The 25,727-nt window shown below is 46.6% G+C and overlaps 1 protein-coding gene across 1 annotated transcript in view; it reads right to left on the bottom strand.

Annotated features, from left to right (window-relative positions):
• RYR2 (ryanodine receptor 2) overlaps nt 1-25,727 on the bottom strand; it is a 3,854,281-nt gene that overhangs the window by 1,122,006 nt on the left and 2,706,548 nt on the right. Inside the window, exon 66 of the mRNA XM_069607971.1 lies at nt 10,361-10,442. Coding sequence (XP_069464072.1) covers nt 10,361-10,442 — 82 coding nt within the window. The remainder of the gene's footprint in view (nt 1-10,360; nt 10,443-25,727) is intronic.

Genomic DNA, 25,727 nt, shown 5'->3' with positions numbered 1-25,727 from the left:
GAAAACCAAAACTCAAAACCATCATATCAACCTGCTGAAATGCTGGAGGGATACAATGAGCCCTGTGGTGGTCACCACCAATGTGGACGTATCCATAGCAGAACAGATGTTTACAAGAAGCATTGCTGACATTGGAGATGTGCAATGGGGTCAGAAAATAACCCATGTTCAACCAGAAGAGATGTTGAGAGTACTATCCGTGGTGTCTTCTATATTCTCCAGTCTACCTGGCCGAACTGCTCAAGCAGAACACTTCATCAAAACAGAGCCAGGCAAGAGTATCCGGCTCCGACCCTATGGCATACCCGAAGTCAAAAGAGCTAAGATGTCTAAAGAGATCAACAAGCTGCTAGAGATGGGAATCATAGTACCCTCTAAAAGTACTTGGTGTTCCTCCATCATGCTTGTCCCAAAACCCAATGGTACACCTAGATTATGCATGGATTTCCGCCAGTTAAACAGAGTGAAGCCCATCCCATGCCATGGATAGACGAACTGCTGGAAAGCCTGGGATCAGCCTTATATCCCAGCACTGTAGACCTAACTAAAGGTATATTGGCAGATTCCCTTTGTAACCGAAGACCAAGAAAAGACTGCTTTTGCCACTCATCAGGGTCTTTTTCATTCACTGTCCATCCCTTTGTACTACATGGGGCGTCTGCCACTTTCCAAACACCGATGGATAAAATCCTACAGCCTAACCAAGCGTATGCTGCAGCGTATCTCAATGAAATTGTGGTGTACAGCTCCTCTTGGGATGAACACCTTGACCATCTCCTAGGGGTTGTCACAACCCTCAAGAATGCAGGTTTACACATAAAACCAGGCTAGCAGCAGATCCCACCAAGTACTTGGGCTATACGGTTGGCCATGGCATGATAACACCCCAAACGGACAAAATTCAAGCCATAAGGAAGCTACAGATCCCCACTACAAAGACGAACATCCAAGCCTTTTTGGGATTTGTGGGCTATTATTGCCGTGTTATCCCACACTTCTCAACAATTGCAACCCCTTTGACAAATGCGCTGTGGCCAGGACATCAAAGGGGTTTAGCCATGATGATGTCCAGGCCTTCAAGATATTGATGGTGTCTATCTCTTGCCAACCTGTTCTTCATTGGCCAGACTACTCAAACCCCTTCTTTTTGCAGACAATGCTTCTGTTTGTGGTTTTGGGACTGTATTGTCTCAAGGTTCTATGGACGACCTCCACCATAGCCTTTATTAGCAGGAATTGTTACCCCTGGAATTGCCGTACTCTACTATTGAAAAGGAATGTTTGGCAATCAAGTGGGCCATCAAAGCCCTATGTTACTACCTATTGGGACGTCACTTTGCCTTGTTTCCCTACCATGCCTCTTTATGGTTAGAGTTCTTTTGAAGGGCGAGTTATCACAGAGTCCTGCATTGGTTTCTCACTCGCCAGCCTTTGGAATGCTCCACAGTGCATAAGCCGGGCAAGTTTCAGCTGGTGGCTTACTATTTGTCTAGGCTGGCAGACCTGCCCAAGCAGCCTTGTCCCTTTGTGGGGTTTGTGAGTCTGTGGCGGTTGCTTTGCCTATAGAAGTCCCAAAGGGTTATTCGGATGCCCATAACACCACCTTAGTGGCAAAGACCCCCAAACCATCTGTCAGAGGACAGATCCGACATGCCAGATAACATACCGGCTCGAAAGTGGAGGAACCTCGTTCTGTACGTACCTCTCAACGATGGTACTTCATTCGTTCCTACGCCACGGAATGTTAGTTACCAATGTGCGGTTGGTGGGAGGAAATGTCCCTTGGGGTGGGGACAGTGTTGGTTGGGCTGCGGCACGCACAGCGACATGCTGTACGGACCCTGTTTCACCCCGGAGCAAGAAGAGACGGTTGTTATAAAACCGAACTGATGCTTGTTTTGGTTCTTCTCGCACTAACTTTTCATGGACCGGGACGGAGCAGAGGAGGAAGGCAAAAGTTACCATTGGGCCTACTAGACGCCACCTGCATGAAGCAGAGAGGGATCACCCCTACTGAAGAAACAGGAGTTTGAGGATTGAGTAAACTACAAAGACTGCCATGTGTGTGCATATTTTGTTTAATTTCTTTTGACCTGAATAAAGGGCTTTGTTTTAAAGCAACAGTGAGTCCGGCGCAGATACTTTACAGGTGCTCACTAACATTATATGTGGAGCATGCCCTTTTTGCCATTCTGGGAAGGTCCAAATCAACCCGCACTAGCAAAGAGTATCAGGTTATAGGTCATACTAGCCAATCCTTCCATTCACATTAAAAGGTGTTGCACAGTGAACCATGCTACATTCATTGCAATACCCGTTCAGCCAGGGGAGGAGGTGCATGACTGTTACATACAAAGGTCCGGAGGTTGATCTGATTCAAGCGAGCGATGATGCACTCAAAGAGGGGGGAGGTGCTCTTTGTTGATGGTTCATGGACAATGAATCAGCAATTGGGACAAAGGCATACAGGTGCAGCACCTCATAGACGGGGAGTACGAAGTAGCAATTGCACTGATTGAAGCCTTAGAAGCATCACAAGGGTGTCTAGCAACAATATATTCTGATTCGGCATACGTCACCTATATAGCACATTCAGGGTTGTCCAGATGGCAAAGGAGAGGGTTCAAGATGCCACCCAACAGTAGTAGCAGTGATGAAATGCGCCACCCACAACTGGGACACAGACCTGGTTTCACTTGGTAATGAAGCAGTTACACTCACCTGGTATCCACAGGGACGCCACCCAGCTGGGTTACTCGCTGGTATGCTTCTCAGCTTTGCCCTGATGTGGTCTGCGGGGAAGGTTCTGCCTGAAAATACAAGACTGTGTCGAAGACTGATCGAATGGGGTAAGTATCCTCCCTCCACCCCCGTATGATTTCAGTCCCTCTGGCGCCCTCTCCTCACCTTGTGGTAGAATTAGGCGTGCTCTCCGTCCTGCCTTCTTTGCAGGGGTGTGTTGTCTTTCATGGGCGAGTGCGGTACAGTTACTTCACGGACGCCGGCCCGTTTGATATTGTTCAGGTATATCTTATTGCTGTTCTTTAGTTTTGTTGCTATCCTGCATGCCTTTCTTTGTTTAAAATGTCTCTTTTTTCTCTGTTAGGTATGCAGAGCTTCAGCGCGGCGAACTGGCTTGGTTGAGCCCCGCTGGTAAATGATGGCGCATTAAGAGCGCTATGATGCGCTAAGTATGCGCAGCGCTGCAAAGTCTTGCCTTTGCTAGCCTGTGTTTTCCTTCCTTGTAGGTCACGGTGTTCTTCAGCGCGAGTGGAATGTCCGGAGTGGTGCCAGCCAAGAGGCGACCAGCCAGGTAAGCCTTTTGAGCAGTTCGTAATTTGTAAATGTCTCTACTGCTTTCTTTAATGTTGCCTCTATCTTCCTCTTTCAGGTCGTTCTGTCCGGGAGGCGTGCAGATTCGAGGAAGCTGTTCTCGGTAGCTGCGAGTGTTTAAAGATGAAGATTGCAGGTAAGATGCTGCTGCTAAAGATGTTCCTTTTGTCTCCTTGCAGGTTCTGCTTCTCTGAGGTTCGAGGAAATAGCTGGACACGGTGAGCGTCACGTTGCAAACTGCAAAGTAACGCAAAGCGTGTTGTCTTGCTCGGGTGTGGTTTAAATAGACCCAACAAAATAGTCCAGGTAAAGTAGCCCCTAGGCTACCACACCCAAAAAACTAGACCGAATTGCTTGGTTCTTAGGAACCAAGCTATGTGGATGCCTCCATGTTGGCTGACAATACAATAAAGTAGTTCCCAAGCACATTGTTTTTCATGGTGGATGAGACTGGTGCCATAGGCGCGAGGACTGGCCCCATGAGGGCTGTTGAAGAGGATGCCAGGCTCTAGAGGCCCGAGTCCTGACTCCACCTGGCCAATGGGTTTGCCAAAGGGGGTTTTGGGCGAGGGACGTGACAGAAGCCGCAGATAGGACCACCAAAGAAGCAGCATATTTCGAAGTCCCGGACGTCGCAGCATATCCTGAGGAAACCACAGAACAGTTGCATTTAGCAGTGCTTTACACAGCAGTCCCACTCACTTAGATAATTGAATTGGAAGGTCAGGCACCCCAGAGGAGAACAATTGTTGGGTTAAACGTGGGTGCTCAGTGCTCACTCTCACCGACAGATCTTATCTGGAGAAAAAATATTACAGCTGAAGTAGTAATGCCGCAGGAATTGCTCATGGTTGCTCTTGAGCAACTGCATTACCCGATGCATGTCTAAACATTATATAGCAACAGACATTCAGGAGTACTGGTTTGTCCCCAACCTTCAAGAATACTTCAAATCATGTGTGGCAAACTGCACTACCTGCCACCTCTACAGCACCAGACACAACCTCAGGATGCTGCGTGGCACATTGCTCTGTCCAACAGGAAGCTTTTGAGAGCTCCACATAGACTATGTGGACAAGATAAACAGGTGCAGTAACTCATTATCTTATTGTTGTTGTATGCCCATTTTCTCTGTGGATTGAGGCGGGACCTTGTGCACAACCAGATGCTAAATCGCCGGCCACATTTTTAGTACGCAAGGTCTTTCCTCACTGGGGGATATGTAATGTCCTTGAGTCATACCACAGGACTCACAAAAACTGACAAAGTTGTATCATTCGCTAGGGAGGAACTGGCTGAATTGCCTTCCTCTGTTTCCGTTCAGCCTTAGGAACCAGCCAGGTAAGGATCACAACTTGTCCCTGCACAATATTGAAGGGGAGAAGGTTACACACACAATTCACACCTCTGCACACTGCATCAGATGCACACAGGGCAGCTGCGATTTTGGGGGAGGTGTTTCAAGGGTATTTGAGGTACTTAAAGTGTATACAAATTATATTTCAACAGCTTGCTCCTAAGGAGAGAGAAAATAGCTGCCACGGCTACCATCAAGCCACCGTCTCTATAGGCACCTCAGCTCTACCCTGGAGATTTCGCATATGTGAGGTCATTTGTGAGGAAATGAAATGAGTGTCATTATTAAGGGCCGTTCGAGGTCGCGTATGCAATTAAAGAATTGCATTATTGGCTCCACGTATTTGACAGTCGAAGAGGAATTGGCACAGACCCACCTCCTGTAGGCCCCAAGAACATTGACATTAAACAATGAATGTGTTGACCTTTATAGTGACATTCTTGCACCAGATTTGCCCCCGCAGGCACCAGGCCACTGTTTTCTTCTTCCTCAGAGCTTCAAGGATTAAGACATTGTGCAATGTATATATTGTTATGCTTAGTATGCTTCTGTTTCTGTCTTCTTCCTTTATTGTAGGTAATCTTATATGGTTTGTGCATATGAAGGGGGCTATAGAAATGGCACAGTAATAATAAGTACAGAGATGGCAAGAAACAAAAAGGGAAACGGAAAATGAAATTGAATAGAATGAAAATAAGCAAAATGTTTTGGATACCTTTGCATATGTGCACCACAGCGAAACAGATAGCATGTGGTACAACCACATAAAGTAGGTGAGAAGAGCAAAGTCAAATGAGAGCTGCTATATTCGCTCTCTTATACGTGATGCAACGGGCATGCCCAAACTGTTCATCCCACAAGAATTTCCACCTCCTGTAGCTCAATGTTTAGTGCACCTGTAATGGCCCTTTACAGAGTACTAAGCCTATTCCAAGGACACTGTGTCCAGGCAGTCATTATAGACAGAGACGGAAGTGAGTGTGCCAAGAACAAAGAGCAAGCACAGTGTCCAATAAGACCACTTCTGAAATTTGAATGTGCACGGTTTTCCAATGACAGATGGGTGAAAGGACTAGAGAGCTGTACAGCGGAGGGTCTACTGGGGTTTCTCTGAGGATGTAGTGGCACGTGCAAACCAGAAATGTTCTAAAGCGTAGACCACCCATGTGTCAAAACTGACCTGCATTGAACTGAACGAAAAGCCGGTTAACAACACACTTTTTTGATTCTAGAGAAATGGCACTGTACTCGTAGGCACAAATAAAAAGGTTCAATAAGACTTTGTTTATTCCCGACCTGACTGATGGCACATCCACATTGATGGATTTTTCCTGGATGTGCAGACAATATGCTTATCTCCACCTTCCCCCATCCTGGAGAGGTGTCGGTTCACTCACCACCTTGCATTCGGCCCTTACTCATAAGTGCCTGACTCGCATTTGATTGTCATAAACATGCCCCCCCAGCTGCAACTGAACCCCCATCCCTATGAGTGTGGGCGCCAAACACGAAGAGCCCGCCGAGAATAGAGTTTGAATTATTGGTCCCGCCACTCCTCTGACAAGCTCAAAGCGATCCCAGAACAACTGCGTCTGTTCACAAAAACTGAAAAGAAATGTCACTTCCATCCTTGTGCCTGCCATCAAAACTGCAGCAAATGCAAAGTGGTTGCAGATCAGAGTGTAGGAGATGCTCCATATAGTGAACCAGACACAACTGTCTCAATTCAATAACAGCAGAATAGTGGGCTATTTGTCTGTTGACCCTCCAGAACCGGTATGTTCTGGATTTACTTTTGGCAATGTAAGGGGGTCTGTGCAAAAAGATAGGAACCAGCACTTTTACTGCTATGTCCAACCAAGATAGGGCCCATGAAAACATTGAATCCAACCAGTCTCCAGCACTCACTCCAGCCCACTTTTCCATGGCAATCTGCAGGGCCCCTACAGCATGCATCAGAGATCCAAAGTCTGCATCATTTGGGGGATTGTAAGCGCAGCACAAAGATCCTTTATGTTTTTTTACTTTAAATGTTTTATTCTCGTCAAATGATCCTACAGTGCTGTTGCAAGACACTGCCTAAGGGTGCAATGATGATGGCGGTGTCCATGACAATAGGTAAAGCTACTCTCCTCACAAAACATGTGTACACAGACCGTGAAGTGGAATGGTGAAATAGAGCACAGGATGGTAGGAGTAGAACAACCAGTTGGTCCTCCAAGGACACTCTCACCACCACCTGATCCAGAAAATTATGTGGAGCATTGGGAATATTTGGCAGGAGATGGGGGATGACATTTTATGACATTTCCCACATCTGGGCATATTCTTCTGGGGTAAAGTTTACACCACCTGTGCAAAGTGTGGGTGGCCCAAAGACGACATCTATAGTAGACGGGATGCTGGATTAGTTAATGGAGTATTAATTAAAGCCTAAAGGGGGGAGTGTTGGGATGCAAATGCAATGCAGTAGTCTGTGAAACATATTAGCAGGTGTCCTAGTGATAGCAGTTCTGATTGGACATGGCAGAATGCACATGTGCCCATTGTAGGGTGACAAATCCCAGGGTATTGTCACTGCTCGCATAGGGGGAGCACCTTCCAATGAGGCCAGTGAGGTGAGGCCACTAATGATAGTCCCCCTGGGGTTGGTACTCAGTGGAAGGATCTCATAGGGAGGGAACCCCATATGGGACCAGTGACAATTTATGGGAGAAGGCATCATTTCTTTCCTTCACCCCTATCTCCCTCATGCTCCTATTCAACACCCACCTCTGAAGTCTCCAACCCTCCATACTCTTGGCACCTACTGAGACAAGGAAGAGTAGGGACTACCCATGTGGAGTGCATGAGAAAACAAAAGAGGAAGAATCCGCCAAACCCAGTAGAGAGCAATCATGGTAATACTGGGATGAGGAAGATCTGTAGAGAAATGAGGAGTGCCTCGTGGAACCAAGGTGCACTTACATTCAATGCAGATACGTTAAAGATATAAAAAGGGAAGAAGGACAAATTAGATTGTACGATCCTTCATGGAGGATCAGTGAGAGCCAGCATGGCAAGGAAGGAGGAAAGCAGAACGGGATGCCAAGAAGGGAGCACGAAGGTCTGGGGCCGGTCCAGAGCAGGAGAACCACTCGACAACCCTGGAGAGAAGCTCCAGATGTTCCTCAAAAGGGGACAGCGTGAGAAGGGAGAACTGCACTGCCTGAAGTAATTCTTGCTGGTGTGGAGCTGCCGCAGCTCGAAGGAAGACCACAAGAGTTGGGGAAGCCCCACAGCTGGTCATAGGTGCCGGTGAAGACCCAGGACGATTGCAATATCATACCTTGGGCCACACGAGATTGAACCAAGGCTATCAAGAAGGAAAAGCATGCAAGAAAGTCGGGTTTAGGGGTCGCACCCATAAGAAAGCCAAGAAAACAGGGTATGGGACCCTGACCAAAGGGTAGAGACGTTGTCATATCTTGGGTCACATGATAGTACTTGGCAGGAAAGTGAACCAAGTCTATCAAGGAGGAAAGTCAAGCAAGAGTGGTGAGTCTCAGATCCACATGCGTAAAAGGAAGAACGACCATCGTCAATCTTCTCACTCATAGGACTGGCAGGGTAGTGAATCAGTTTGGCCGTGTCAAATGACAGCTAAGACAAACCAGGGGACAAAGCCTGATACCACAAAATACCTGGAAGCCTACAAAACGCTATGGGAATGAAGATATTCCCCCATTAAGCATCAAGGCCAGTAAAAGGGAGACATTCCCCCCATCAAGCATTGTGTTATTTGGGAAATTTGGGAGAGGCCAGGGGAAGGGAGACACCCCTCCACCAATATTGAACTGTATGTTATATGAGAAGCCTAAGAAAGGTCAGGGGAAGGGGGAAATTCCCCCAGCAACATTGAACTGTCCAAGAAGCCTGAGCATGGCCAGAGGAAGGGCGACATTCCCCCTACGGAAACGTGAGCTACCAAAAACCAGAGAAAGGTTGAGGGTGTGGGGGGACATCTCCATAACATCAAGAACTGGCAACAGAGGAGAGGGAGTCCTACTTCTGGTGCAGGAACCCTTTTGAACTGTACTTTATGAAGCCTGTTGAACCTGGAACTTTATGTTGCTTCAGAACGATACTGTAACCTGGGGAAGATTGGCATTCCCCCAATACACAGTCTTTGGAACTCTTGAAACACCCTCAGTTATTTAATTTCATTCAGAGTGTAAGGGCAGGAAATAGGTTTTTGACACAGGATGGTGGAATTTTTACTTTTGGACACCCCGACAGATTCTGTAGTATTTCAGTTGAGGCAGTTAACCACTCTTAGAAATAAAAGTCTTTGCCAATCACCATGCCACCACTGTGTCAGACCCGCACTTATAGTTTGCTTTAATGCATAATAGAAACACCATATAGTTATACAATGTATTCACGTTTTGGTTGCAGAGGTTAAAGATAGGATGATGTATCGTCCATTCAGCGGTAGTGTACAGTGTTATGTTTTAAGGGAAATGCAAGTAGGTAGCTGACACAGGAAGGCATGTGTGATCGAGTCAGATAAGTGGTGCGGTAAAGGGGGGGGTCTAGGGCTAAGGTAGCAGGAGTTCCGCCATGTTGGATATTAGGGAATGTTACAGGATGCGTGTTTTGAAAATATGAGAAACAGGCTCAACATGGAACTGCGGCTCTGTCCAATTAATCCTGCAACAAGTCCCCCTTGCTTCCCCCCAGAGAGAAGTTATGTCAAGGTCACAGGCAGCCGTGCTGTGCCGATAACAGTTAGTTGAAGTTTAGCTGGAGAGCTCAGAGGCGCTGGGAAGGTAATGTTGGGTTCAGGGAGGAAGGGTAGGGATGCGCCTTTTAAGGTTAAATTCATGTGTGCGGGGCATGGGCTCTGTGATGCCAAGAGGCTTGGGGAAGATTTAGAGCACTAAATCAAAGAGCGGTCATCCTATTTGAACTGCTGGCACCTCACACCCTTATCTCTTTTGGGAACCCAGGTGCCCTGAGCATGTCATTCATGGGCACCTGGGTTCCCAGAGAGATAAGGGTGGTGGGGGATGGAGGGAGACGTGCTAGGTCTGTACCTTGATTTGGGACGGGAGGAGTAGAGGTGATGCCAATACATTCATCTACAAGGTTAAGGAGTTGTTTTTGCATGCCACAGTGTCTGTTTTGATAATACAATGGCCTTCCTCATTATAGCAGAGTTGACCTCGCTATTCTCACGTTGATCAGGATCCGACAGAGGCATGCACATCACGTGATGGTGAAGAATATTTTACTTGTGAAAGAAATGTATTATGGTAACAATGTACCTGGTAGTTAATCAACTCCTAAGTTTCATAGTGACAATGTAGTAGGTCAGGTGTTTAAGGGAATGTGTTTAGATAATATGTGACCGAGCAATGGACAATAGGCAATCATTGCTATGCAGTAACCAGGTTCACCAAAATAGAAAAAAGAGAAAATGCATACAGCAAGAATACAATACAATCATTTTCTCAATGCATGGCGGATGATCTTTTTCAAAAGTGTGTCAATAAATATTTTTGAATCTAATGAAAAATTATACAATCATGTTTGAAAATAGATCAGAGATCAAACAAAGGTGTTATGCACAATGATTTAGATCCGGCTTTCCTGCAATGTAATTGTCTAAGGATTCTGTCAACTTACCTTTCAACATAGATGCTTTTGCTCGTCCCCAAAGCAAACAAGCTGGTCAAAATTCTATAACAGGAAACTTGATCATCTTCCACTAAAAGGCAAAATACAAATGAAGATCAAACATTTTGAAGAGGTTCACATTAATTGTTAGTTACTTAATTTCACAGCTGATAATTAGCTTTATGTAGACCCATGTACACGTTTGATTACCCTCATCACTCAAGGGGTTGCAAAAGGCCTAAATGTCACAGTAATGAAGGTTGCATTGGCTTAGTACCATTTCAGGTGCAGCTGTCATCGAGACTATTTTAAGACTGATGTAAGGGGATGGATTAGGCCTTTATCAGAACACACGCGCTTGTTGTCTGGTTGTGTGCAATTGTAAGAGTTGCTTTAAACTCTCAAACCAGTAAGCACGTGTCTGTAATTGTATACAGTGATCCGTGAAGTACACCACATTCCATTAATACTCTGGCGAATTTGGAGTCACCAGTTATGATCTGTTGACTTTTGCTTCTAAGGAAAGTTTAGATCCTCCGCCAGGACGTTAAAAACACTCCTACTCGGTGCTACAAGCAAAGCAGCCTAATGCTGTAGTCTACTGTGTGACGAGCAGGGGGTGACTGAGATCCAAAAGAGACCCTGGAAATAATGTCTAAAGTGGACCCATTTTACACATTTTCAGCCCGCCCAACCCTTTTCCTAGGGGAACATTTAGAAATAAAATAGGTTGCCCCATGGGCCTTTATTGTGTGGTAGAGGCCTAAGGGGAATTCTCCAGAGTTCCCTATAGAACAGTCCATCCCTGGTGACAGGCCGGGCAGGTCTTGAAGGGACAGTTTTATATATTCTTCCTTAAAATCAGGCGATAGAAAGGTACTGCCGGATATCTGACAATATGGTTTCTTTCAATTCCTTGTGATAAAACCGAAACTTGAGTGGTGGCTGGGAAGCAGCCCCATTTGCTGTGTCCTGGAATTTGGATGCATTCTGCTCTCTCTAGGATCCTGATAATGAAGGGTTCGCTTGGGATAGGCTGGCAATTGACACAATTGAGGGTTAGCAGCGGGTTTTGTAAAATGCTTTTTTATTAATGTATATTTCTATTTGGGTCTGAAGCAGGCTTCTTTAAGCGAATGCTATTAAAGAATGCCTTCTTTTGGTCAAGAATGGATGGTTGCAAAACAATTGCATTAATCAATTAGTGATATTACGGGCAACCGCTTTGAGAAACTCTTTGATGAACAACTTTTTGGAGATAACCTGTTGTCCTTTCATGTATTTGGAAGATGAACAGCCTGGTCAGTCAACAGGTGGCCAAAGGGCTACAACCCCGCTTTAAAAATGTTCAGACACTCGATCCTTAATGCTGACTAGGCTGCAGTGGGCAGTGATTGCATTTTCATCTAATCTGATTTGACATTAATTTCAAATGCAAAGATCTGTCTTGGAATTGTTAGAGGTGCACTGAAGTGCACTCCTGACCCAAAAGCAGCAAATGTGCAGCCAGTGCTGTTCTGTGACCAGTGTAAATGGCATGATGGGGGAGGGGGGGTATTTTTGGAACGGCCAAAGTAAGTGGCATGGGGAAATGATGGGCTCATATCACGTGCTTTAGAGCAGTTCTGGGGACAATGTGACATGCAATGAGACTTTTCACACGAGCTGCCTGGAACACCCTGCAAGCAGAACTGCCCTGCGCAGTGACACATTAGCCCATGCCATACTTAACTTCCCCAATGTGAAGTAGCATGGGAAGTACTTCCAGAGCCAATGTGATGAGTTCTGGGGCAGTTCTCTGGGGGAAGCATGAGTGGCAAGGTGAAGTGTCAGAGTTTAGTAATATCATGTGACATAAAACAGTTCTGGAGGCAATGTGAACTACTGATTCAAATGCACTAGCAATGTGACATGGCCTAATTTAGGGGGCTCTGTGATATGGGGTACAGGGTATGTCTGGTGACAGTGTAGATGTTAGCTTGAGCTTGCCTACTCGGGGAAAACACAGAAATGGCATCAGTGACACTATCAAACATTTTCTGGCGACATTGTAGAAAGCAACTTCAGTGTGTGTTTGATGGCAAACACTGGCACAGCTTTGCACATTTCTGTCGCGCTCTGAAACACTTGTGTACGAGCGCGATAGAAATGAAATATCAATGTCAATACCAGCATTATCATTATCTGTAGGCAATGTAGATGGAAGCATCAGAATGTTCTAGAGTGAAGCAGGACTGGCATGCCATTTTTAAAACCGCAATCACAATGTTCAAGGTTATAATACTGATGTGCCTCCATAAATGCTCAGCAATTCCAGAACATTGTTGCTCCAATAAGGCATAGCAGGAACTCTGGGGCAACTCTTTTGTCTTGGAAGCAAGACAACGCATAGACAGCCAAACAGGTTCGAATCCCGGTCTCGCCCTTAGAAACTGGTCTCCGTATGAAGCGCGTAATAAAATAACAATTATGATTATTATCATGATAATGTGTTTTACTGAAGATTTGAATTGCATTATTTTAAATTGCCATTACAATTGTCTGGACACTACAACGCTCCCTTCAAAATGTGATACCAGATTAAGAAATGCCTTGCCAGTGCCAGTGCTGGAACTGCAGAACACATTGTGTTGGTGTGATTATGTGCTTAACCAGGCGCCACTGTCATAAAAGTGCAGAGACCAGCATTACAATTTCTCAGGGCAATGCAGACACCAGCAGATTAATGTGGTCTGCTAGTGAAATAACATTACCTTGTTAAATTGGAATTCAATTCCCAGAGGGCAATGTAGATGACAGCAAGACAACGTAGATGTTAGCATAATAATATGTTTTTACAGGAGGAACAATGGCATGGCATTAGTTAAAATGTCAGTCTTGTTCAAAACTGTTTAGTGGCAGTTGGGAGCTAGCATGATAATGTGTATTGCTGTGACACTGGTTATGCATGGCACTGTTGAAACGGTCATGACACTGCTTTGTGATCAACTGGGCAGTTTGAAAGTGGATCATCAATTAGGTGATTTTGCCAGCCTACTTAAGTATCACCACCACATTCACCTTGACCGCATACAGATCATCCGGTCATCTGTTATCTCCAAGCTGTACGGAAGTAAAGTGTTTTATATGTCTATGAATCCCAGGGTATTGTCACTGCTTCCGCAGGGGAAGGCCCACTTCCGTGAGGCCACTACCCGATTGTCCCCCTGGGGTTGGTACTCAGTGGGTGGATCTCATGGGAGGGGAAATCCTTCATGGGACTGGTGATGATGGCCCTGGGAGAATGGGGTATACATGTAACACTTTGGTGTCCCTGCTCACTTTATGCCACACTCGGGTCCCTCTGGTCCCCCATACCTCTATATGTTATGGTAGAGTAGAAGGTATGGTAGGTCTTAGGGGGATAGCTCAGGGGCAACGTGCTCGCCTTGGATTGAATTTTTTAAATGTTTTTATTGGCATTTGATTAGGTACAAACAAGCATTTTAGTGTGTCACTTTCAATTCAAGCCATACATTTGTGCCAAAAGTTAATAACTTTTAAACAACAAACAGTTTCCTACGTAGATTTTATGGTGCGTTGCATAGTGCGTCAGGGTAGGGATCCTGGAGCCTGGGATAGAGTTCTTACACCCTCCTCTCCTGCTGTCACCAGCAGCCAGTATTAGTTGGCTGTGGGTGGGCGACTATACAGACATGGGGTAGGCATGTGCCTCAGCGCGTAGCTCACTCAGGGGGGCTTGTCGTCGACGGGTGGAACATGTCCCACACCAGTGCCTTCCATGCGGCCCATTTGTCGTTACCATCCTGCTCCGATCTGTTGGCCCCTTCCATCCACACCTTAGTTTCTGCCTCTGTCCACCTCTCAAATTTCCCATGCCATTTTGCATATTGTGGCCCCCCCCAGCTTTCTTCCAGGACATGGCGATAATTCTTTTGGCTAAGACGCATACCAGGTCCATGGATCTAAACACATGTTTCTATTTGTTGACCCTGGGGTAGGCTCCAAGCAGGCATTCTTTTGGTGAGCATTCAAACCTTACTACCCCAGCTGCTCTGCAGGCCTGCTCTATACGTGCCCAAAATCCCTGCACACCCCCACATCCCCAGAACGTGTGTATCAAGTCGGCTCCTTCGCCTCCGCACCATGGGCAACGTGAGCTAGGGCTCACATTGAATATGGCTACCCCTGTGCAGGGTCATGTATGTGCGGTATAGCACATTTAGTTGTATCAGTTTGAAGCGGTGGTTCCACGATACCGCTTTGGGGTAACCCAGTATCCTTTCCCACTCTTTTTCCGCTCCTTTTCCGCTATTACTGTGCCCAGATGTGTCTCCCATTGCTCTTTCAGTGTTGTGTTTTTGGGGCTGGGTGCGTCTATTAGCATGCTGTACAGCCTTGAGACTGGGCGCCAGTCGTCGCTCAGGTTGTACCTTAGTATTGGTTCTGCTTGCGGTTCATCAGGCCAGCCCTCTCAGCTGTCTTTAGCAACCTTTCGGACCCATTGGTACCAGAGAAACTGCCCACTCGGGATCCCTTCCCTCTCCTGCATTGAGTGGAACTCCCTGAAGGTCCCCTCCTTCTATACGTGCCCCCATGTATATATCCCTTTCCCTTCCCATCTTCGCAACACCCCCATGTCTGCGCTGTCTCGGCTCGCGTCTGCCATTATTGGCACCTCTGGGGAGTAAGGATGTGCGAGTTTCAGTAGTGCTAGTGTCCTCCATATTTTCCTTCCAAGCGTCACCACCATTGGGGTGTGCTCTTCGTCCCTGTGTGTTACCCACAGTATTTCTTTCAGCTGAATGGGAGCCACCAGATGTTGTAACAGGTCAGTTTCTGAGTTGGACTCGTCCGCCAGCCATTGGCCACTTGGCTGAGTTGGGCTGCTATGTAATCTCTCTCCAGGTTTGGCAGTTTCACACCCCCCTTGTCATACGGCAGGTGTAGCGTTGTTAGTGAGTCTGTGGCGGGCGGTGCCCCACAGAAACTCCCAGATCAGTGTCTCCAGCGCTCGGAAAAAGGGACGCTTTGAGGTAGTGGTGACCATGGTTAAAGTAGTACAGGAATCTCGGCAGGATGATCATTTTGGTGATGGCCACCCTGCCCAGTAGTGACAGTGGGAGCTTGGAACAGAACTGCATGGACTTGCCCAGACCCGGAACCACCATTGCTGTGTTATATTCATGCATCTGTTCTGGCGTGGCTTAATTTTGACCCCTAGGTATTTGAACAAGTCCACCTCCCAGTTGAGCCCCACTGCTGGTAGTGCACGATTTAGATATGCTGAAGCTGATTCCCGACACCTTAGCATAATTGTCTAGTATGTCTAGGATGACTGGGATGTTTAGATGTGAGTCCCTAACGTACAACAGCACATCGTCTGCATAGAGTGACAGTAGGTGCTCTATCCCCCCCAATCCAGATGCCGGCATCTAGGTACTGCTTCCTAAGGTGTATCGCTATTGGTTCAAGGCCCAAGACGTAAAGCATTGGGGATAGCGGGCAGCCCGGTCTGGTCCCCCTCTTTATGTCCCAAATTGCTGACACCAACCTCCAAGTTTTAACCCTGGCCTTGGGGGATGTGTATAGAATCCGAACCCATCGAATAAAGACCTCCCCAAATCCAAACTCCTTCAGTGCCAACAGCCATTCCCAGTAGATTGAATCAAATGCTTTTATAGCATCTAGGGAGAGTATAGCATATTTCCTTTGGGATCCCTCTGTCTGCGCCAGGATATGTTGCAGTCTGCTTAGGTTTAGTGGAGTACTGCACCCTGGTATAAAGCCTGTCTGATCACTGTGTATTAGGCCCCCTATTATCCAGTTAAGACGTTTAGCTAGTATTGTTGTGAGGATGACATCGTAGTTCAGCATCGCCAGTGGGCGATGAGTCACATTCGTCTGTCGGTTTCCCAGGCGTGGGTATCGGGACAATTAGCGTTTTTCTCATGAACCCCAGCAGTTCCCTGTCGGTGAATGCTTCTCGGTAGAACTCAAGCAACACAGGCGCGATAATTGTCTCGTATGTTTTGTAGAACTCCGGTGGGAGTCCATCACTACCAGGTGTTTTGCTAGAGGCAAGGGATCGAATTTCCTCAGCGATGTCATCCTTTGTTATTTCTGCATCGAGGGCTTCACGGTGTGCCGGTTCTAATTTAGGGAGACCTATTTCCTCTAATGTGTCCAATATATCTGTTTGCGCCACCTGGTGATCGTGGCTATACAGGCGGGAGTAAAAGTTCCGTAATGTGTCGTTTATTTCCTGTTGTGTGCTATGCCCGTCGCGTCTTTAATCCCCGTGACTTGGAACCGTGGATGTTCCCTTCTGCACAGCCACGGCAGTAGCCTGCTTGGTCTATCTCCCTCAGCATGTGCCCTAGCGGTTTCTTCCACCAATCAAATTTGGAGAGCCTCCCTCATGCTTCCTAGCAATCCCCTCGCAGCTGCGTCAGTTCATTCTCCTCCTCCCATGTCCCATGTGAGTTAGCTTCTTTGTGCTTTATCTCATCCTCCATTTTTTCCAGTTCAGCTCTTAATGTTTTCCTTATGCCTCCCGCTCCTGCAATGGCCTCGCCTCTCACCACTACTTTCATTGCTTCCCAGACTGTGTCCCATCCTTCTACACTGCCCACATTCACCTCTATGTACTCCTCCAGTTTTTCACGTAGCCCTTCCGCAAAAGCCTGGTTGGTCAGGGCGTCTGATGACATGCGCCATAGCAGTATGGTTGGCCTGTGGCCCCTTGTTTTCCATGTCACAAACAGTGATGAGTGATCTGAGATTGATCTGCCCAAGTACTGTGCTGAGACTATTTGTGGCTGGTGGTATTTGGCACAAATATGTAGTAAATTCTGGTGTGTAGGGTGTGTGGCAAGGAGAAGTAGGAGTAGCCTCTGTCCATTGGTTGGAGCCAACATGCTCACCTTGGAAACAAGATGACACGAGCATCACAGGTTTGATACCCAGGTCCGGGCTTAGAAACCTCTGGGTTTTAAGCGCTTTATAAATAACCTATCATATCAAGGTATCATTGACAAGACTGGGATGAGGAAGAGGGAGATTTACCCAAGCTTAATGTAGAAGACTACTGTGACGAGGAAGAAGGAACAAGTAGGCACAGGCCCAGCGTGGAATCAACACATACAGTACAGTTGTCAAGAGGCAGCCCCGATCATGAAAAGGAAACAAGGACTCAATGGTCCGTCGATCCAACCCTGGAGGACCAAAGAACAAGATGCTCATTCCGTAGCAGGTGACCTGAAGGCTGAGACTCGGAGAGTCATGACATCCAGAGAGGTCTAGGCGAGGTGTACCTGGCCGGTGTCGGAGAGGAAGGAAGCCAGACCGGCAGAACGAGAAGGAAGGCGTAGGCAGCCAGAGACAAGAGGGAGAATCCAGAGCTGTGGAGCCAAAAGGAGAAGGAGAACACAGAGCGCAGCAGCAGCAGAGAAGTTCCGCTCCACCACACAAAGAGGCCAGTGAGGCCCCATGGCTTCCCAAAGGTACGGAAAGGACCGGACTGGTTGATGGGTCACTGAGGGAGCTGGAGGAGTTGAAAAGCCACAAAAATTCCTGAAGAGCAGAAGGGGATACAAGAGACAGTATACCACTTAATATGAACTTTGTAAACCATGCAAATACATCCAAAGAGAACAAGGGGATGCAAGAAACATTACACAATTTGATGTGATGGTTATGAATCATGTAAATACATCCCAAAGAGCACAAGAGGATGAAAGCGGCATTACACAATTTCAGATTATTGAAGCCTATACGCACATTAGGAATACATCTATATGGGATGGTACCTGGCAGGAGAGTATACCATCTCTGTCCAAATGGACACTTGGTAAAGCCGGGAAAGGGATCCCACAGAAGAAGAGGAACAGGGTCTGGGATCCACATGAAAAATGGGAAGCCCTACTAGTGTGCAGCAGCGTCTGGCACCCAAATGGAAGCAGGCAAGGCCCATCAGAAAAATATATAAGGGTTGGAGCCCCTCATCAGTACAGAGATAGCTACAACCAGTGGGCTGGAGTGCAAAAGCAGTCACAGAGTTCCTGACTAGGGAAGAAGAGATAAAACAAGAAACCAGCAACAAAGCAACATCTTTTGGGACTAAAAGGTTGTGAAATCAAGTCTGGCAGGTTAGTGAACCAGGGTTGATATACCGTTGAGAAAGTCTTTGTCAGGACTGGCAGGTAAGTGAACCAGACCTGATAACAGACTGGAAATGTTCATTTTGATTTATGGACAGAGGAAAAAAGATTCCTGGAGAGGATTTTAGGAACTGTGTTATGTTCAGAAGTGGAAGCAAGATCCAGAAGCAGCGAACATTTAACTATAGATTTTTTTCACAAGGAACTGAGCCTTTGAGATTACATCCAGTTTTCTTTAGTTAGTATGAGTGTGTAAGGGACGGAAATAGGTTTAGACACAGGACGGTGGACATTATACTTTCGGACATCCTGAATGGGTCCTTAGTATTTTTGTTTTAGGTAGGGCAACCCCTCATAGTAAGAAGAGCAAGATGGGCTTTTCTTTCTCTTTTGTTGTAAACAAAAGTCTATACCACCAGTGGTCGAAGTGAGCAGGAGCTGTCAGGAGCGGTGCTCCTAATCTTTTTTTAAATTACCTTTCAGAGCTCCTATACTTTTATTTAAAAAATAAACCATTCCGGAATGGTTTCGTTTTAAAATAAAAGTTTAGGAAGAAGTTGAAACTTGCACTTTCAGTGCAGGTGCAAGTGTTTGAGGGCTGTGTATTGTGTGTGGGAGGGGACGTGGTGATGGGTTTGTGTGGAGTGGGTGCAGGCCTGCAGGGAACATAGTTCCACTACTTCTTTTCGTACACTTCGACCACCGATTTCAGACAGTTTTGAGGTTGGACAGCAAGCGCTACTGCAGCATTGTTGGAGAAATGTGGTGAGAACGCTTCACGGTTCTCCAACCAAGGTAAATGTTTCCACATGGCTTGCACCATGGATTTACCCGAGGGCAGGTGCCAGCGTCAACCTTCCTTTGTTTTCCTCTTCTTTTTTCTCCCCTTTCTTTCAATCTCCCTTTGGTTTCCATTTTCAGGGTCCTTTCTATTACCCTTTCACACCGCTTGCTATTTCTTTCTAACTCTCAATATCACTTGTTTCTTCATTTTCTCTCCATATCATTTTTTTCATTCTGCACCCCTTTCTCATTCGATCACCTTTTTTATTCTCTTTCTTTCCATCTCCCTTCCCGCCAAGATCACTTTTCTTTTCAAGTACTCTCTTTAACGCCTTTCTCGTTCTTCCTCACCACTTTTTTCTTTCATTCCATCTATCTCTCCCTCCACATAATGTCAATCTTTCCATCCTGCCTTCCTTCTTTCATGTTTTATCTTGCTGTTTACATCTTCCCTTCTTGTCATCGGAAAAAGATAAAGAAATCAAACAGGTGAAAAGGAATGGAGGACTGCCAGTGATTGAAGTGAACGGGAACGGTCAGGAGTGGTGTTCCACTTCTTTTATTTTTATCTGATTACCATTCAGCTACTTTTTATAACCATTTTGCCCATTCTATATACAGGATTTGCCTATTCGGGGCAAATCACAATATACCATCGTAACCATTGGTTGCAGACCGCAGCAAATCAAAATGCCTTCTTGAAGTAGGTTTGGACTCACTTTTAACATTGCAGTCGGAGCTCAAATGTTTAACTCTTCTCATGTGGGGGCAAAGGGGCAGGAATCACAGAACTCTCAAGTTTCCTGTGGTGTTGCACGAGAGGGCCACTCAGTCCTGTTTTTGCTTGGATTCCTGGGACTTTTAGATTTCGTAAATTTCAAATGGGAAAGAAAAGAATTAAAAGTCCCTGGATCCAAATGGAACAAAACAATGGGCAGCCTTCTCACACATGGACTCTTGAAACTCGAGAGCTGTGGCTTCACAAGTTTAAAAAGTAGCACAGCAAGGAGATCCACATTTGAACATTTTTATCCCAAGTACTTTAAGTTTTGGCAAAGAGGTGATACTTTAAGGGCAACCTATAAACTGCAACTATAAGCATGGGAAGGGAAGCTAGGAGAGAGATTTTATGTGAGGGACGCACACTGTGAGGAATCGGAGGGCGTCCTAACTTCTTTTGCCAAGGTATTCTCCACTCAGGTGGCCATGGAAAGGCCATCACTCTTGCATCCTGACCCTGTGGGTGGATATGCAAGGGAAGATCACCTGGGTAGAGGAGACTTGGGGAGTCGGAAGAGGACGTCTTTAGGTGAGACATGGTATGCCTCATTTCCCTTTCACCACAAACCCTCCATCCCTCAAGTCTTTATATGCTGTCAGCCCTTTACCTGCAATTCCTCTAAAGTATTCCCCAAATTGCATTAATATGGTACTGGGAAGAAGGGGAAAACTAGACCAACAAATCCTCATTTTGTGAAAGCGAACAATTATTAGTCCCCAACCGAGTAGGAGGAGGACAAGAGCAAAGCAGGACTACTGCTTTGCTGGTGAGCAGTTTACTCCTTTTTGTAATGGAAATGGAGGCAGGAGCTTTAAAAGCTGGCAGTACAAAACAAATGGTGTCAGCTGCAGGAGCACAGTCAGCTGTGTACAGGGAGACGTCTCTGACGTTGTGGTGTAGCAGGAGGAGTGCTGGAGACCGGTGAAGCAGTGCAGTGTGTATGCAGCGGGAAGCAGAGATGCAAGAAGCTAGGGGCTAGTAGCACGCTGTGAGACAGACGCCGGCAGGACTGAGAGAAGCAGTTGTGTGTATCTCGCTTTTTAGAGGAAGCACTGCTGGGTGTTGAGAAACCTGCTGGTATTCTCCCGTCTACTCCCACGGCATCTGCCATTCGGGAGGCCAGGGGAGGGCCATTGCTTTTGGATCCCGACCCTAGTGGTGGACAAGCAAGGGAGGATCACCCGAGTGGAGGGTCATGAGGGATTAGGAGGAGGATACAAAAGAGCGAGACATGGTATTCCCCCAGTCCCAATAATACCCCAACCTACTCTCCCTCAGCCTTCATGGGGTATTTTCAATCTCACCCCATTTCCCCCTGTCCATTTCTAATAAATACTGAGACAAGGAGCAGACAACTAAGAGCAGGAAACATTACCCACAGAAACAAAATGGGGAAGTAAGGGAAACATACGAAAGAAAGAACTCAAGTTGTCCTACTAATAGAGTCAGGCAGGCTCATGCATTTAATAATGAACACTCACACCTGACTATTTTTTCCACTATAAAAGGTGTGGTTTCACACAAGGAAGTGAGCGAGCAGGTGATGCGGTCAAGACCCGAGAAGCTAGAGAACGGAGAACAGCAGGAGAAACAGCCTAGTGGAAAATGGCATGCCGAGACACTGGCGTGGTGTTTGAGAGGGGCTGCAGCTTTGTTAGGGAGCCATGCCTCCAAGGAGCCAGAGGAAGGCAGCCTGTACCCGACTGGTGGCGTTTCAGAAAATGCTTGTTCCCTTTCGACGTGTGCCGGTCCGAACAGTGTCTGAGGGGCAGGTGGTGAGACCCTGACCTCAACCCTGTGTATCCAGTGGAACCGTTTGTCAATGCGATGCTGCCCGATTTGTGAGAGAAACTCAGAAGCGTGCGTTTGACTGAAGCAATTTTGAAGCGGCATGGAGCGGAAAGGTTTGAAAGTGTGCGAAGGACAGAAAGTATAAGAAATAAGCAGAAGAAGAGATATAGAAGAAAAGAAGTTGAGCTAGTGGCGCGGAAGAAGAGAAAAGCGAAAGGAAAGGCATTTGCAGACTTTAAAGAGTGTAAAGCGGGTATGATGAAGAGAAACGCAAAATGTACATGGTAAAGAGATGACAATGTGTTAAGCATGCAGGATAAGCACAAGAAAGTAAAAGAAAAGTGCAAGAGTGCACAGTTTAACAAATGAAAAGAAAACTAAGGTGCAAGTGTACACGGGCAAGACACCATGGAAAACAAGAAGCGATGCACAAAGCACCAGAGGGTGAAAGGTTTAAAAGAAGAGTAAGAAATAAAGAGAGGGGTTGCAGATCAGAGTGGTCATGTCTAGGAGGAGCAAAGAACCAGGCAGTTTCAAAGGTCTCTGTTTATACCCAACAAGTAAAGTGTGTGTGAAAGATCTGTGTCAAGGTAGTCGGCAAATACTCACAGCAGACAACTAACACTCCGGTACTCGGTACCCGGATTTGTAATATGTCGGACAGTGAGATAAGGCCTAACATATCCCACAAATGTGATGTCACCACTTTAAAAGTGGGTTTGTTAAACACACGTTCATTGAACAAGCACGCACACAGTGTCCATGACCTAATCATAGAAAAGGACCTGGACATTATGTGCATCACTGAAACGTGGCTTAAAGACCTGATTGGCCCTGCAGGTATTAATGCAGTCCCAGAAGGATACACACTATATAATAAAAATAGAGACCAAGGACAAGGTGGAGGAGTAGCAGTTATAGCTAAAGAAGCACTGCACTTTTTCAAAGCCAATTTCGATTGCACCGGGTGCGATACCAAGCAACTAAAACTGACTCACACACCAAATGATTGTTTAAACATCATTGTGATATATAGACCCCGCTCCCTGGCATCTGAATTTGAGAGTGAAATAGCTCTGCAATTAAGCAAATTGATCTCACACAATTCCTCCTCCCTATTAGTAGGAGACATGAATAGGTGGAGAGGGAACCCTGATGACAAAGAGGCCATTGCCTTGGAAAGTGCCATAAACAATCTGGCGTTTCAAATAGTAAATAACGAGCCTACCACTCTGTAGGTTTTTTGTGCAGATCCTATCTAGCTGATTACCCTGCAATCCTCTCAGATAAAGACAGAGTCTTACATTTGGTCAGACCATAGCTTGGTGACCTTAGAAATACTCTTAACCTCCCCAATCAAGCAATTAGAGAACCCACATGTGAAAGTTTCAAATAGAAACTTTAAAGAAATTGGACCTGAGCAGCTTAAACCATGCCTTCGTCAGATTCTTGAGTCTTTTCAGCTAATGACGATTGCGAGCATATGTTAGCGAAATACACCAAACATATGCAGGTGATGTTTGAGAAATATGCACCATTAAAAAGTAAGCTGATAAGAATATGGCGTAAAAGTCTCAGGTTGACAGGGAGAATTGGAAATGCGCGGATCAAGCGTATCGAAAGGCAATTAGTGTCATGATGCCTACCCCCGGGGATCCAGACCAGGTCCAGCAACCCCGGAAGCAGGCATCAAGTTATTTTGGGCAAGCCCAAAAACCCCTGCTAGGGGCTGTTTGGGTGCGGTCCTGCCGCCTATGGCGCCAGGCTCATATGGAGAGTCATTCCTGGCGCCTATGGCGCCAGGCTCATAGAGTAGAACTTACCTGATGCAGACCATGCTGCAAGAGCTCCAAGCAAAATGAGGCTTGGAAGGGACTATTTTACCTAGGGACTATTTTTTACTCGGGAGGGGCAGGGGAGGAATACTTACCTGGGACTACTTTGGAGTCTATTTAAACCACGCCCAAAGAGCAGCACATGCTTCGTGTTATTCTGCATCCAGCAGCGTAACGCTCACCGTGCCTGCAAGTCTGCATCCAGCCTTCTGCCACGCCCGCCTCGAGTTTGGAGCTCCTAGAAAAAGGGAGAAAGAAGGAGAAAAGGTTAGAACAAGAGCAATACCTTTGATCCTTACCTGAATTCCCGATCCATCGCGCCTTCGAGCTGGAAGTAGTTATTTTATGCGCGTCGCCTCGCCTGCTGCAGTGCCGCACTGAACTCACCGGCCTTCGCACCATCTTCACATTCCACCGCATCCTCCTGCATGTTCTCGCCGAACCCCGGCCCCTAAGGGGAAACAAAAGGACAGCAAGGTGAAACAACATCAAGGGGAACCCTCCTCACCACATTAGACTTACCTTATTTTACCACCGGGGGTACTATTCCTCTTCACAGGTCGGTGCAGCACCCACTGCATCTTCGCCGAACCCCGGCCGCTAAAGGGAAACAAAAGGACAGCAAGGTGAAACAAAGGGACTATCAAGGGGAACCCTCCTCATCACATTAGACTTACCTGATTTTACCGCCGGAGGTATCATTCCCTGAGACTTCATACTTTCTCTCAGTGCCTGAATAAGGGAGAAAGCAACAGGTTACATATTGACATTATTTATCGAACTGTGTTGGAAATACAAATCCTTACCAGAATATTACCGGTTGCCACGAGGAACTCTTCACTAGGGTCAAGCTGCAATCTGCAAGGAATCGGACAAGAGTGAAAGTCAGGCATTTGAACTCTTACGAACTACATACTTTTCGGAGTCAATATTGTTCTGGAACTCACCAATTCCTTCGAGCCAGTGAAGCAACTGGTTATCAACGCGCCCCTGCGCTCAATGCAGGATGGAGAGGAGCTCATCTTTTCAAACCATCAGGTGAGACTATAAGAGGGGACATCAAAGGTGATCCGTGGGGAGAACAGCGGGGTGGTGGTGGGGGGGATTTACACAACTCCACGGGTAGTTAATTCCCTTTCTCCATTTTCAGAAGAATATTCCTACAGGCCAAGCAAACGAAGCTAGGTGGGCAAGTCCAGTCCGTCATCTCGGCCCTACGCGTCACATTGGTGGAGACCGCAGCTGTCCAGTTCAGATCGACGCCTCTGTGGGAGCCAGGTGAGCGTAACAGAACACAAAGCCTACCCACAAATTCCCACCTGGGCGTTATGGATACCTCAGAGACTGACCAATTGGCCCAATTACTAGGAGAATTGAGGGCTGAAGAAACCAATGCTCTTAGGAGAGAACTGATTTTGTCAAAGGAGCGAACTGATGACCTTGCTAGGCCACTACTGCAAAGCCAGGCTGGACAAGCGCCCCTACCTTGTTCCGGGGGAAATCCAGCTCCTGTGTTATCGGGTAACCCTGTGCAAATAAACCTACCAGGAAATATTCCATTAGCTCCACCCAAACGCTTTGCCCGAGATCCCAAAAGGTTTGCCGTGTTTATGAACCAAAGCCGCTTGCACTTTTTATGCAGACCTGGAGCCTTCCCAAACGATCAAGCCAAGGTAGCCTTTGTATTGTCATATCTCAGCGGCAGTGCAGCTGATTGGTCAATTCCACTAGTTACTCAGGATGACCCAATTCTTCGGGATTTTCAGGGCTTTCAAACGAGCATGGAAAGACCAAGGATAGGCCCTGGATAACGAACTCTTTTCCCTACGACAGGGTAACCAGGACCTTCTATACTACATCGCGACCTTTAATAGGTTGATAGTGGAAACTGGATGGCCGGAGGTAAAACGAATCACGTTATTTCATCGAGGGCTTCGATGAGAACTCAAGGATGTCTTGGCTCAAGTCGTGAACCCACCTCAAGACTGCGCTGAATATATTGACTTAGTGGTCCAGTTAGATCA

Source organism: Ambystoma mexicanum, chromosome 4q (assembly GCF_040938575.1).
Source record: "Ambystoma mexicanum isolate Mex_15411 chromosome 4q, UKY_AmexF1_1, whole genome shotgun sequence".
NCBI lineage: Eukaryota > Metazoa > Chordata > Amphibia > Caudata > Ambystomatidae > Ambystoma > Ambystoma mexicanum.
The sequence above is the reverse complement of the archived record's forward strand: the minus strand, read 5'-3'. Positions and strand labels throughout refer to the sequence as shown.